The sequence below is a fragment of the Synchiropus splendidus genome, chromosome 8, assembly GCF_027744825.2.
Source record: "Synchiropus splendidus isolate RoL2022-P1 chromosome 8, RoL_Sspl_1.0, whole genome shotgun sequence".
Classification (NCBI taxonomy): domain Eukaryota; kingdom Metazoa; phylum Chordata; class Actinopteri; order Syngnathiformes; family Callionymidae; genus Synchiropus; species Synchiropus splendidus.
Genome location: NC_071341.1, coordinates 7,911,529 through 7,927,614, shown reverse-complemented (window position 1 = coordinate 7,927,614; position 16,086 = coordinate 7,911,529). Strand labels below are relative to the sequence as shown.

Genomic DNA, 16,086 nt, shown 5'->3' with positions numbered 1-16,086 from the left:
TGTTTCTTCAGTTATTCTGGCCCAGCGTCACTGCCACTCAATCGTATTTCCAACAGAGAAAGGGACTCACTGATCTGAAGAGGAAATCTGACGCAAGCTTTCAGACACTCCCTAAATTTAGAAACTTAGGGAGGAGAATGATATTTTTTGTTTCCATCCACCTCATCCATACTGTAGAACCTGATAAAATATGACTCTTTGCATTTTGGAGGTAGCGCCTTCCTGTCCGAGATGAAAAAAGTGCCCCAGTCACAGACACAAAATGGTTTCAAGGCACCAGAAATTTCTCGGCAGTGCCCCACGTTATGACAAAAAATGCCCCATAAATTCAGTATAAAAATTCAATAATAATAATAATAAAAATAATAAAACCTGTTTTATTTAATGCATTTACATAGTAGAGTATATAAAATTACTATTATGCTCAGCAGCTTTTCTACTTTGTTTTTTATTTTATATTGAATAGCTTTATAGCTCGGCAGCTGCATTTTCCCTTGAAGGCCGACCTGTAAACTTTATATCATTTATTTATTTTATATTTATTAATAGTCGTTAGAGATTCGAGTTCAACAAGGAACAGCTGATGATGTTTTGGCTGTGTCATGACATCAGATAGCATAGATGCCCAGGTACACCAGGAGGAATAAAAAGCTACAACACAGACCAAGAAACTTTCACCTTTCTTTCACCTCACTTTTCATCTAGTCAGTGGAAGCACTTTCTATCTAGAATAGCAGCCTTCCACAGTACAATGCCATCCATGACGGTGCTCTGTGGTCAGAGGAAGCAGACAGTGAGACGGGTTTCTGCTATGGCTCTCTGACTTCGATCAAGGTCGGCTGCCGCTGGCATTTGTTCACCATCCCAGTCACTGGTTCCTGGCTACTGAAGACGGCCGTTCTACTCTGGTCTGAAGGTTTTTCAATTCCTCTATTCTGCAGTATTTTGACTAACAAACTGACCTCGAGGGTCGGTGGTGATTTGAATGAATGAATGAAATAGACAGTCAGCAACAAATTCACAGATCATACAGTTTGTCAACAATTGTCCCATCAAAACAGTGTGCCAATATTTTATATATTGATACACTGATTATTTGCAAATCTTTATCAGTCATTTCAGACAGAGAACAGATTGGGAGAAAATATCAACACAAATGATATGGAATTGATATTTTAAAGGCAGCTTCTCCTTAAGCGCCATGTTATTGACTACGAGATCTCACATTGCAAAAACAGTGTATATACTCAAGTGGCTCCAACCTCAACCGTGCGCAACCACAGTCACTTATTGTAGGTGTCAAAAAAATGTGACTTTATTCTGAGAATGAACAAGCATTTCTGTTAACACTTTAAAATTTGACATGTCAGATTGAACTTCAGCTGGGTCACCTTTCGAAAATCAAATACTTTAAATTTTTTGTCATGCCCTATAATAAACAGTCAAGGGGAAAATGAAAATAAATCCTGGATTATTGTTGTGAATGCTCGACAGAGCTTGGCTTGGTCGGGAATCGCCCGCTATTACTTTTTTCTTGGACCTAGGACACAGAATTTCCAAGATATTTCAGGTTTAATTTTCCCATTGAAATGGGAGGAGGACAAGAAACTACAGAATTTTGCCACCATTTCAACGACTCACAGCTCCTCCATACTTTTGCCTAGAAACTGCCCTCGTCTTCTGAACTTTTTTTTTTTTTTTTTTTTTAAATAAAATGTGCCGCAAGAAACCTAAGATCTGGCCAGAATCATGAGAATCTCCAGTATTGTAGACACACTTGTCCTCTCTTGTCTGATGTGCTCAGACAAACTAGTGCACTTGCAGAATTTAGATGAGACTCCCAAATGTGCAGCCAAACCCGGCTTTCGGCTCCATTGACTTCCAATGAAACGGAGGAGCAGCACCGAGTGAAACTGTAGCAAAGTTACTCAATTTCAACTCGCCATCCATCGCAAACCGTTGGCTGGAGAAACATGAAATTCATGTCAGTTATTTTTCACGGTCTGCCATGGTTTTGGAGATATTGTTGTTTCTTAGGGAGTTACAACTCTGCCTCTGTAAGGCAGAATGACTCAAATATAGCATATATAATTTGTGCACATTTACTTCAACGTTTTGTCTTAAAAATGCATGCAATTTATGAACGCACGGCTCGACATCGTAGATATTTTATTGCACATTCAAGGGTCCCTGGTCATACTTATCGGTTATTAATATTAGATGATAATGTGTCTTATTTAATCCCCAAATATAACAATATTCTTTTGAAATTATTGTTAAACTATTTTACTAAATAAATTGGATGGAGGAAGTGAATGGAGTAAAACAACCGTGTGGTGACATGTTTCAACTAACACCTTGAGAAAACAATGTGTGTAAATATTTACAACAGAATAGTCTCAAAGTATGTAACCAATATACGTAGCCAATCGTACACGGTGAAAGACAAAATGAACGAGATGTTTAGAGTAAGTGTACACAGAAAGACTCAATACTTTGTTTTCTTTATAATCTTCTATAAAATGTATGATTTGAGAGTAGTTATTACATTATTGTCTGTATAAATAAAGTTGTTTTTTTTTGGAAAGTAACGCACATTCATCCCAGATCGTGGACTGACACTACTAACGTACTCTTTTTTTTTTTTTGTCCAAATCGGGTTGCGATAAAAATATGGCAAATTGATACAGAACATTGAGTCTGTGCGCACCTGCATCCACGAGTTATGCAGAATTCCCAGATCGTGTACTGACAGCAATATTTCAACTGTTTACTGCTCAGCCATCTTTTCAAGTAGAGACGCCATGCAAAGCCTGAAATGGAACTACAGTCCACCGCATCAATACATCGCTGTTTGTTCAGAAACTGCTTCTGAAAAAAATGACTTTAGAAATGAAACAGAATATATGTTAATGCAAGTTCGAAACAGTCCACCGTAGGTTTTTTTTTTTTTGTAATGATGTAATTTTTCTCGATTACTTCTTGCTAACAAATATCACAATATATAGCATGAAATTTAAATAAAAAGAAAAAAAATCCTGAATGCAAATAACTTTCTGGACACCACTAACTTCCTCCTCTCATGCAGTCACTGTGGCAAAATGCTAGACCTAAAAACCCTGAGGGAAAATCTCTGGAGCTATAGCAGAAGTGTTTTGGATGAACTAAGTAGGACAGACCCGCCAAAAAACAAACAAACAAAAAAAAAAAAACACACCAAAAAAACAGCTGACATGTTAACACTGTCACAAATCACCACTTGAGACCTTGTCTGATCCACAAATAGAGCACTGATTCCCCAGCGATCCCGTGGTAGAACAAAACATGAAAACATTAACCAGCAAGCAACGGGTCGCGCACAAGCAAAATACACCATGAATATATAGATCCATATTTAAATTGGAGCAACACTTGCTAAATTCATGCACACACGTCCTTGTGAATCTGCCAAGGAACTTTGTTTGAGATTAAAAAAAGAGGAAACCATGCATCTTGATGAACTCCTTCTGACTGCTGCCGCTTCCAAAATGTACAGTATTTTCTTACAAAAATAAAGCAGGTTATAGTTGCAACACAAACTTGTTGGCCTTCATCCCAACTTGAAGAATATGAGTCTAAGTTGTCAAATCTCTTTCTTTTTTATTATCACCCGTAGGAATTTTGAAGACACCCTGATCATTCATTCTTAAAAACAAAGCTAGATAACTTAAAAACAACGGACAAATCCGCGACGGCGAATGCTTCATTTCAGACGAAGACAAGCTCCTGGCCATCTTGTCACTTTCTTTGTGTCTCTCTCAAGGCAGCAGCCGCCAATGTGTTTGTTCGCCATTTGGCTACTAAGCCATTGTTGTGGGAGACACAAAGTCAGTGATGCGCAGAGTTCGGCTGCTGCGTGGGCCTGTCGAGCTGGAGGAGATAAAGGAAAATAAAGAAAGAAATAAATAAAAGAAACTGGAGGCGATCCAACATAATTATAAAGAAATATGACAGGGGAGCCTCCAAGGTCTGCTCCAAACCGAACTGGTTCCTTTTATTTTCCTGCAGCCTGCAGTAATTGCAGTTATTAGGTGTCAACACAAAACTCATTTAGAGGAATTAATTATCTTCGTTGTTTATTTCTGGGAAGCGATACTGTCTGCAGCAGTCGAGGGACTTCTATTTTCTTGGAGAGTTGTGTGGCGACCAGCCAAGGCTATCGTAGTGTTACTAAAGCAGTGCAGGAAACTGTCTCTGCCAGGTGGAGTCTGGACGGAGAACAGAACCAACAGTTTGGAAGCTGAATCTCACGTGGCATCAACAAGAAGAGCAGTTAAAACAATGACCACTCGACTGCTGAGGAGGTGTTGAAGGAAACCTCTGAGGGCTTCCTCCAAACCTTCATACCAACATTCGACAGCATGAAAAACAAAGATAGGGGCTCTCCATCTACTCATTTATGATCTAACCAACATCGTTCCATCCAACAACTTTAATCCTACCTCAACCCCTCAAAAACACGATTCCAAATATTGCCCAAAAATACAATAAAATTTACCACAATGAATGTTTCCTTGAGACACAGTTCATTAAATTTGCCAAAAAATACTGCCTCAAACCGATAATGTCATGATCAGAACCAGAAGCCCCTTCATCTGACAAAGTCAGTATCTCAATGAAATGATGTGGTTGAGCTCATCTTTCATTTCCATAGCAAATATTGAAACAGAACTCCTGGTGCTTCCACTGCATGCTAACCACTTGAAATGAGCGAGTCAGACTTATAATGATGGGCAAGTACTATACTAATTTATAGCCTGAATTTAGCTCTCAAAAATAGGCATAAAAATCAAACGATATTGGGTATCGTTCTGATACAGGGCTTGAGTACTCGTACTCGTACAATAGCAACCGATACCACAAAACCGATACCACTTTATGGCAGTGAGCAGTTATTGAATGTCAGTTTATGACAATTTTGTAAAATATATGCAGGGTATATATGGACAAATACAAAAACTGTAATGGTGTAAGTACTCAGTATTGGTGAGTACTCAAATGCGTACACTATTTGTTTTGGAAAAAACTGGTATCGGCGCATCCCTATTGCAAATGTGCACGCATAAGTCAGTGATATATCCCCTAATAAGGGAACGACTGCTCGCTACATGCGCTCGCACAACTGTACACACACAGGCTACCGCTGTGTTTATTGTTATCGGGTGTGTAGTGGAGCATGAAACCCATCAGGGCAGTGCGTGCACCCCGCAGTGGTGCTGCAGGGGTCCACATATATTTAAAACAATCATGAATTCTACCAGTGAGGAGGCCGACTCTATTCCCTCTCCTGCCACCCTCAAGCTCCCGCTCCTTCTCCAGCAAGGCAGAATAATTAATAGATGACATGGAAATATAAAAACTAGCCTCGCGTGGTGCCAGCACGTCACAAAGTGCATTTGTCAGGAAAGGAAAAGTGACAGAGAGGGAAAGTACGCGAGAGCGACAAGTGTGAGGCGAGGGATTTGGGCTGGGTGTGAGAGACAGGAAGTTTGTGTCAGTAGAGATCGGCAGTGTTGTGTTAACGCCAGAGCGAGGTGCGAGGATTGGCGAGTACACCAGAGACAAGCGTGAGATTGATAATGCTTCTGTATGAAACCAAAACACCCACCAAGATAATAGCTGAAGTTGTCAAGGCTCACGTCTGAGATCAGTGTCACATTAGGGAAGATAATCTTTGTCATCTGGGGCTGCCTCCTCCACCTTAGCACATCTAGATCATCCTCCCAGATCACAGCTTCATACCCTCCTCAACCACAGTCACGAAGCTCTTAGATTGTATTGTGTTTTCACCTCTCACCACCATGTTGCCTGTCTCCATGTGTCCAAACCAAACGTGTAAAAACGTTCCAGAATTCAGTCTCTAAACTTCTCCATTTGTGACGTTGTGCCAGTCACTTCTAACAAAAACCATGCCTTTGTGTTGAACCTTTTTTTTAAATTCTGTTTAATTTATCATTTTTTACTCATAACACACCTTCTCATGAGGCGTCCAGATTTTTCAAGAAATATTTTTTTGGGGTGATCATTTTGTTCACTTATTTTCGAAGGGGTTTAAATCATTATGTGTCATGTTATATTTTGTCAATTAAATGAAAGTCTATTAAATATATCTTGTCATCTATTTATTTAGACTTTTATATTGCAAAACCTGCACATACAGTATTTAATCACACACTCAGCACAGAGAGTTAACTGTAGACTATAAATGGCCACAAGTTCTGCTTCGAAACAATGACTTTCTGACTCTGCAAAGACTGCAGTACGTACTGGACACTGGTGGAGATGTGCAGATGTCGAACGCCTGGTGTTGGAAACTGCCGGGAATTGATGTAGGACACTTTTCTCACAGCTTCATTAATTCTCTCCAAATCTTCTCCTTCCATTACGAGGATGGACTGAGCTGGGTTGAAGTGAAACTGAGGACGGAAGCAAGAATCAGAATCAAATTTCAGAATCAAATTTATTGCCATGGTCAGTGGGGAGCCCACTAACTAGGGAAGTGTTTTGGAATAAAGTGCTGACAAAAAATAAAATAAAATAAAATAAATAGAATAACATATATCACTTAGAACGAAGATGTATTTCACACATGCAAATACAATTCATGATGTTGACAGAGTGACTGCTTCTTCTTCCAACACTCCAGCTTCAATATTCATGAGGTGAAAAGGTTGCCAGAGACAAGGACGCAGACTAGTCAGAACCTCTTATTGTTCTGCATCATTCCATGAATTCAAACCACATAGATACATATAGGTCACATGCTGGAGGAAGGTTCTACAGCAGACTGGTCTGACTGGGCGATATCAGCAGAGAGGATCATGAAAATGTAATTTCAGTTGAAAGCATCCACATTTGCTCGGCTCGATAACCTTGTTATTTTTCACATTTACTAATCCTGACTGCCCCACGTGGGAGAAACGATCTTGGAAACAAGGCCAACAAGGCTTTGCAAATTAAGCTGCTGAATAATAAATAATATTGACAAATAAATGAGGGTCTTAGCAATTTCTTGTTGGCTTGCACCCTCCTCTTGACAACCGTGGCTGGTAGATTGATTTTTTTTTTTTCCGCCTTGAAAGAGAAACACAGTGATCAGCTTTTTAGCCAGCGTGTTTTCAAGGAGCTGGTGAGCTGGTTCAGCATGAACAGTAGAGGAGAGACTGGTGAAGCTGAGGATGCTAACACGCTCGCTGTAGGAAACTCCTGTTTATCTCTTGCTGACCTGAACAATCGCTTCAATTCAAAATCAATTTGAATATTCATGATCACATTCTGCTGGGTAACAATTTACAATCACACTGTGCTTCACTGCTATGAAGTGCGTTTAAACATGGATTTTTTTAAAATGATAAAATTATGAAATTAAATGAAAATAACCCTATAATAAACCTTTCTAATCGACTATTTCCAGTTACTTTTCAATTATTTTATGACACTATATTTACATCACTTCTGCATACTGCCATACTACATTCTAGTGTGGTTATTAATGTAATATAATAATATAATTACTCAAGGAGTTTTTGAAGCACAAATCCATCCTGCATTTACAACAATAGAGAGAAATAGAGCGGAAGAAAAATGAAGTGAATTATTTATGAAAGTGATATATTGAAACTACGGATCCCTTAATGTGCCAAATTCCTAAAAAAAAATGTTTAGAAGAGCATTATTCTATTGTTCTTCCATTACTGAAAAATGTGAGTTTCTGAATGACCAAATGGACTCAGTTCTTCACCAGTGATCATCAGTGTGTTCGCCTCAGAAAATAAAAATCCACACATTCATGAAGGTGGACACAGGTTTGGTTGGGTACCTGTAGAACTGCAGTGATGGATCACCTTTTTAACCGGGTTTCAGGCCCGTTTTAATGGAAGTCCTGACCTGTTCAAATGATCGAGCCAGTGACAAGCGTGCTTGTGTTCACTTGAACCGTCGGGTGGAAGGGATTTGAAACTCATCTTTCTTCAAAAGTGGCTGGTGATGGACCTGTGCCGAGTGTCGGGTGTTTCCCCCTCAGGAGCAGGGTGATCAGACTGTCGCCCTGTGAGCTGCTCCCTGTCATTTTCCTCTACACTTCTGTCACTCTGCTTTCCACCTCGCCTTCCTTCTCTCTGATTGCGGTGCCGGCGCTCCACCTGGGTGACTGAACACTGCTTTTAAGCTTCTGCTGGATGTACAGAAGCCAGACGACTGCATGACAAAGGAGACTGGGCTTCAGGGAGATAAACTCTGCTTCCCCTGAGAGGTTCTCCCTCACCTCTGCAGTTCACCCACCTTGTCGGGAGAGTGAACTGCAGAGCACAAAGCTGCATCAGGACATGGCCCACTCAGATTATGGTGGGGTTTGTCTTAAAGGATCATAGTTTCTGAAAGGTCCAGTTAGTTGAATATAAATGAGGAACATGTTTGATTCTGAACTGAGCCCGTTTCAAATACTCTAGGGATTTTTTGTGATTTTGAAGACACCAAGCAAATCATATTTATTTATGATATGGAATTAACAGTGTGTTTTAAGACTCACACCTAATTTCTTGCTAGTATTGCTCTGAGTCCATAGAGTAATAATTTGCAAGATTCTCAAAAAAACAAACTATGTTTTGAGTCACTCAAAGCCAAATATTATCATGGATTTGTGTTTCAAAAACTCAGAAACAGATGGTTTGTTCATGAGTCATTATATTATTATAGTACATTATTAACCTCACTGGAAGATAATATTACAGTATACAGATATGATGTAAAGATATTGTCATAAAATAATTGAAAAGTAAATGGAAATAATGAGTCGAATAGATAGGTTTACTGTAATTTTTTTCATTTAATTTCACAATTGTATCTTTAAAAAAATGTTTAAACGCACTTTATTGCAAATGAAGCACTGTATGATTGTTATATAAATTGTGTTTCAGAATTTTCTATTACCAGACATTGCTTTTATTTAGCACAAGTATCCACTATTTCATTTGAATTTAAACCATTAGCTTATTGTTATTTCCAAAGAAACTGTGAACAATGAGTGGTAATTTCCAGCGATCTAAGTAAGGATTGTGCTTTTGACATGAATTAAGATCAGAAGCCCGCGATGTGAAAGTAGTGAATGACTGATAAATTACTTCTTCTGCTTCAGTAAGAGCATAAAAATAAACACTTCTTGCAGCTTTAGATATCTTGAATATAATTTGGATTTGATAATGTGGGCCTTGAAGCACTTGGGAGACGACAAAGAAGCTTTCGAGCTCCACGTTTGGCTGACTGTTTTTATTCAACAGCACTCTTGAGTGAGTGTGTGTGAGTACCTTGATGTTCTTATCCAGGCTCTCCAGGGAGTTGATGTCCAGCCCTTCCTTGCAAGCCTGTAAGCAGGAAATGACTTTCTGACTCGCGATCTTGCCAGGTCGAATGGTCAGGCCGGACAGACTTCCCCGGAAGTACTGAGTGAAGCGCGGCTTGGTCACCTCTCCACCTACAAACACAAACATTCCCTCCTCAATACAAAGAAGAATAGATCAGGCTTCTGCCTGTTCAAGTTCATCTCCTGTGTTGCAAAGACAGCAATCTAAAGTCGAATATGTTGCATAAGAACATGTGGCAATAAAGACGATTGTCGTGACATCGTACAAACCATAAATTCCACTGAAAAAATGGTGCAAATGTGACCACGTGTACTCCCCTCTATCAGGGGGAGTTATTCCCACATTCTGTGCTCCACAGCTAAACTGAAAGACGAAGGAAAAGCTGACATGTTTTCAGTTGTCGCAACACATTCTCACTCAAATATGGACTATTTTCGAGAGGACTAGTGAATCGGAAGTCAGCCTTCTGTGTTGCATGGGCATGCAGTAGGCTTTCAATGGAGTGACGTATCTGGCACAGTGGTATGGTTAGGGTTAGGTCTTTTCATTGTTGTGCTTTTGCTGCACAATCTGAAAAACAATTCAGAGAAAGTTGTGAACATTTGTGGTTCCGGAACAAGATGATGGGAAATAAGGACCTTTGAAAGTCACCTTGTAAATAACTAGTGAAACTTTTCAGCCTAAAAGAAGATCAATGATTTTAACAAAATATGCTTTATTTGCAAAAAGCTACGAGTATTTTAAATGCAAAGAACACACAGACAAAATAATAAAATAAATAAATACATGTATATGCAAAGTACAATGTGGGAATGTTTGTGTGCATGTGACCAGAGCAGTTCAGTGGCTCATTCGTACAGTGAATTAAAACAGTAACTGGTGATGTGTTACACAGGGTCGGGACGTAGAATGTCAGAAAATGTATCAAGAGAGAAGGATTTTTTGGTCAGACGTGTGTTTACGCGTGCCCTGTCTCGTGTTCACGTAGCTGCATCAGTGAGTTCTGGCTCTTAGTTCTGTCTATTGTACATTTAAATGTTTTCAATTAAAAAAATGTTCAAAATTGATCGATCCTTGGAGGCAGTATTTGTGTAACGTTTTCTGTCACACGTAACCTCATCTCATGTAGGTGGTAGTGAATACGATGACGCACATGCCGTGTAGAGGGGTGGCTGAAAGGAGACGATAGTGGCTGGTAAAATTTGAACTGAAGTCGTGGTGACTGGACAAACCTCGCCGAACTTCCAGGGAATGGCTGGAATTGCTTTAATAGTTGCAATCCTAACATTGTGACTTCCTGGAGGGACTGGTATATGTAGCACCTCAGATGACATTTCAGCAACAGGCGAACCACATGAGGTGCTGGGGATGTTTTGATCACCTTATTTCTGCATCATTACCAGACACACAGACTCCTCATCAGAGGAGACTCTTTTTACAATAGAGGCTGAGGCTTAAACTTTCACAAACCTTTCATGTTAAAGTGAGAAAATGGATTTTGTTTGAATGAACAACAACAAGAAAATAGCAGTAGCAGCAGTGAGGGAGAAGTCTGACACTCAACTTCCCAGCAGGAAAACAATAACATTAATCTAATAACACAGATTTTTATCAGACAACTACAAAGCCAGGCGTGTAAGTGTTCAATTAATAGTCTGATAATCTTCATGAACTGATGCAGAATCCTGCAGTGCTCCTCTCCAAGTGAATCAGATGTTTATCAGCCAAATGACATTCCCTTCTGTATCGGTGGCTGGACTCCGTACATCGAGGAGACGGCAGTGTTCATGTTTCACCTGGGTGGAACCGTCCACCCAAATAAAGAAAAAAAAAGCTTCTGTGTTTGCTGAAATGATTGTAGTTATTTCTCTCTCCTCTGCTTATGACACCAGTGGATAGGAGAGGCATATTAAAGACAACAGTATTTGAGGGTACAACGGTCTAGTATTCACCCACAGGTTACAGAGTCACTGTCAGGCGTCATGGGCTCATGGGGCTTCATGAAACAGTGACTTCATTTTCAGAAGGAAATGCGGGATTTAGTTGCAAGTCATTTTACCTGAATAATCTTTATCCATAAATATTTGTTACAATATTTCCGTACTATCCATGTTATCCATGATAAGGTCGGAAAAAGAATAATCCACTTCTATCTGGAAAAAAAAAGTCATTTTAAAAATAACCCAAAAAGCACAATAAACTTTGATATCTCAGATAAACCAAAGGTTATACTGGTTTCTGCATGCTCATATAGGCATAGCAGGTGCGAATGTCCATTCAGAAGCAGCACAGAAAACATTCCATTGTTATGTTAAAAAAAAAAGGAGTTTACAAGAAGCTACATCTATTAGAGGGAAGAACTCCGATTTCCGAAGTAAATTGTTTGGGAACTGTGAGGTTGCTTTTATGTAACCTTCAACTTCACCCAATTCATATCCATTTTTGCTCTATATTGTCACACCATCTATTATTGATATTCATTCAGCTATTAACTCCATCAAACCCAAGGTGCAGAGGAAAATAAGAGAGAAAAGGAATATACACCACAGACAGTGGTGAAGGACAAACTGATAATTACATCTGTTTGCATCCAGAATTTATAACTCAACCTCAGTCGCAGTGTTTTTCCAACATGTAGTTACCATCAGTTAAGCAGGATTTTGGTGGTTACAACTGAAACACCATGTACATTAAAGAAAACTCTCTAAACCAAAGAGAAGGAAAAAAAGAAAGAAATATTCCTCTTAGTCCTGAGTATCAAAAGGATGTGTTGTTTTCCAGTGTATTTATTCGTCCGATGACATTCTTCCACCTCGCTATGTTTTGCCTTCAAAATCACATCATTATCAGGTGAATTGGAAGAGAACTCCAACCTCGCTGTCGGCTTGTTTGCATGCAGGAGAGACAACTGTGTCCCATCACAGGCGATTGAGCAGAGCCAGTGATAGTTAGCCGGAGAAACCGGCTCTTCAGCAGCTCTAATTTATCTCACTATCGCTTTGATCCCTCTAAATCTCACGTCGCCTCGAGAATTAGCTCCAGGAATTTGGAATTGGAGTAGGACCATCCAATTTGAACTTTGAAACTTGTTCAGTCAGATCATGATCACTGGTTTTAGACGTAATAAAGGCTGTATTTAATACATACCGTGTACTGTGAGACAGGAATCGCTGTGTCTTAAGGGCGAAATGACTCTCATCTCGACAGTTTTAATGAGATTTACAAGCTCATGAGGGGCGAATTGCTCAACTGGAAGAGAAATATTTGTGTGAAGTATAGTTGTTGGTGTGATCTTGGACCAAGTACATTTCACTCATACAATGCAGCCAGTATTATGCAGCTGCAGCATCCACTTTCAGCCTCCAAGTGCCACAGTTAGAGCCCAAGGTTTTTATCTGGGATCTATGGCTCCCATTCGAGTACAGAGAGTATAACAAATATTGAATTTGTGTTTCAGTGCTTGATTTTTATTTGGTAATGTCAAAAGTCAAATGACAAATATTGCTATATTTGAGCTCATACAACACAACCTTATACAGTATTTAGCGTTGATGGGTTGATGAGGCTTCACGAAACAGTGTCCTTCTATTCAAGGCTCAGTAGAAACACAAAGATTTTCACGCAGAGAGTGACACCTTCTGGTTTCTGAAAATGAAGAGAGTTTTATGAAGCCTCATCCGTTGCCAATATTCAATATACAAAATCCAGAAGAACATGTTGGTCAACGTGTCGCTCTGTGATAGTATATTTAGTGTATTAATACGTTTTAATCTTGCTTGTCCAAGTCCTCCTGTGGACTGTTTACAACATGCACTTGGGTTGTGCCAGTCTCAACCCCGAACTGGAGGCAGGGGAAAAGAAAACAATGAAAAACTCAAGACATTTGGACACTTTTCACAACTTCTCCTCAACTTGAATTCAATTTACTTAACTCCAAGCCAGACTGCAATACTTAAACAAGCTTGGAATAATTCAGGAGAAGCATTTGCATTATTACATGCTTCATTTTGACTCCAATTTGGTCTCAATTTCACACCAGAGTGGCGTATAAGTTGAGTTAAAGGTTTCGTCATTGTTCTGCCTATCATTATCAAAGCGCTTCTCATGGGTGAACATTATTTTTATTTATAGTTCAGCTGAAGTATGACAATCAAAATGAAAATTGCGATTTTATACGTGATATATTGTAAAGCACCAACTGCATAACTGTTTACCGTGAAAACTACATTTGGAAAATTTCGATTTCGAGGTCCTCGACTGCATCACTTCCCTTCAGCCTCTTCCTGACCTGTGTTTTTTAGTGGAAGCTCCATCTTTCCACTTAGTCCCACCCTGACAGATGTTATCAATTTAAGCTCCAGGCACAGGGACCATTTAACGTCCCGGAGTGCGAATGGAAGTGAGAGGGGGGAATACCACGAATGATATGGGTGATAAAACCCGTGATTATTACGCAGGTTTTTTGTGTGGAGTCAGCTCCCTTCGCTGTGAATCCTCCTTCTTCCTTATCTTCACTGTCATTTGTTACTATTAGGGCTCACTTTGTTTCAATTCTTTTTCATGGCTTTAAACGTCTTAACCAATAGTCCCCCTGGTGCCATTGGAGGTAGAAGCATTTGTCAAAGACGGCAGTGGTGAGGGGTTTCATCCAACTGGGATGAAATGGAACAGTACACTACCCAGGTCTTCAGAGTCAGAAGACACTTGGGAGAGTTGTTCACTGGTTTGTCTCACACCAGAAGAGGTAGAATATGTGTGAACAGCGCCTCATCTGTTGCAGCAAGGAACTATTCCAGAGGTGAAACTGCCACACACTGTATGAGTGGTGTTGAAAGACGGCCGAGGTGAGGTGATGCTCTTCACTGCCTGTCGAAGTGCACTCACTCAGGTCAGAGTGTAAATAAAGGCAGACTGTTGGAGAGAGGGAACGGCTCTTCATTGCAGCAGTTTGCTGAGGCCCATCCATTTGTCAACAGCAACAATGAAAAGATAAAAATACAGTGAAAACAAGGAAAGCGTGTTTTGTTGAATTGCTTTCTCTACTTTCTATGGTACAGTTGAGGTTGTTTATTAATGGACATTGTGAATAGGCATCGATATTGAACCAAACAGTGGTAATGTTAAGGTTCACTAGGGACAAAATAATGAACGGCGGCTAATGTCTGGATGTGTGTTCGGCGAAACCTTGAGCGTAAAAGAAGGAAAACAATCTGTCCAGCAGCAGTCAAGCAGAGGACACAGTCTTTGTCTGTCAGCACATTTTACCAGTTCTACAATTTACCACTGAAGAACTTGTTTTTGTCCAGAGGTTTAATGGCGATTGTGCGGAGGACGTGACTTGGTGACGGGATTTCAGTAACCATCCTACCAGGACTGCGATTTGACCAGACAAAAGAGGGCGCCCTCAGTAAAAGGGAAAGAGAAACCTGTTTATTAAAATTAAAACACATCTAAATTGTCTTTCGTCTGGATTGTTAGCACTCAACCTTTATTTTATGCAATATCTGTGATCAGATTATGACAAAAAAAATCTTGAGGAAAAGCTTGAGGAGCAACTCAATGAAACAATAGTTGCTACATTGTGGTGTGGTTAAAAATTTCTCAAGTTCAGCAAGATTATGAAAATGGTCAATTTAAAGTACCGGCAATTTCTTTTTGATACAAAAGTTAAAATTACCAAAAAACAAAAAACAAAAACCCAACAACTAAAATAAGACCAGTGAGTGTATTCATTTGCTTCCTCAACTTATCTGGTTGTTTACAGAAGGCCTGAGGTGTTGCGTACAGAATCCTCATGCATATGGATAAGGCTGTGTGTTTTCCAATAAAAGTGTTTCCGTCATCCAGACGCTGATAAATCTCAGTAATATATGCTGATGAATACAAAAACATGGCTGCGGCGGCCAAAATTGAAAATATTCAAATACAACAATATTCTGAATTTATGTGTCCAATAAAAGAGCACCCCCATCTATGTTGTATTCGACCATGAAAAACAATTTACCGCGGACCTTGGCCCATTAAAATGCATACAACCAAAAACAGATCTGTTATGGGGAAAGCTTGTTAAAAACTCCTCTGTTTCACGTGACGAACGTCATGACTCTAAGTGATATTTACTCGCTGTGACAGAATCTATTTTCCATAAAACAATGCTGACTGGCCAGTTAAGTGTTACGAGCCATGAAATTACATCAGAGCATTTAATGGAATATTATCAAATATCACTGCTGCACACGTTAATGCTGACAAATGCTTGATATTTATGCAGCCATCTGTTCACAAACTCTATTATCCCGCCGTGCGTGAGTGCCGATAGTCTTATATAAAAATATAATTGAACATTTTTCGACCAAAGTTTCAAAGGAAGCAGCTCCGCTCAGCGATTCAATACACAGACACTGTTGAAAGGGTTTTTTGAATGAATGGTGGGTGACAAACATCTAATAGGATGCTGCCTTTTGCTGACTTTAAATACTGACTCCAAATAGAAATTTAAAAATGTAAAAGTTTCATTTGATTCCATGTGTCACAGACAAGACACAGGAACTTAGGCTGTGTCCAATTTCTCACCCTAACACTTGTTTTTGGCCCGGACACGCAGTTTTGAGCGTTCTCGTCTAAGTGTAGAGTGTCCCAATACTCCTAAGACTGAGGGCACAGCAAGGCAGCCAACGACACGTTGTCT

General features: G+C 39.6%; 1 protein-coding gene across 2 annotated transcripts in view; it reads right to left on the bottom strand.

The window, feature by feature from the left end:
* LOC128764265 (calsyntenin-2-like) overlaps positions 1 to 16,086 on the bottom strand; it is a 263,773-nt gene that overhangs the window by 15,732 nt on the left and 231,955 nt on the right. For both annotated transcript variants that reach the window (XM_053873891.1, XM_053873892.1), the window contains exons 10-11: positions 9,342 to 9,508; positions 6,307 to 6,455 (exon numbers count right to left, since the gene is read on the bottom strand). In XM_053873891.1, the coding sequence (XP_053729866.1) occupies positions 6,307 to 6,455; positions 9,342 to 9,508 (316 nt within the window). The remainder of the gene's footprint in view (positions 1 to 6,306; positions 6,456 to 9,341; positions 9,509 to 16,086) is intronic.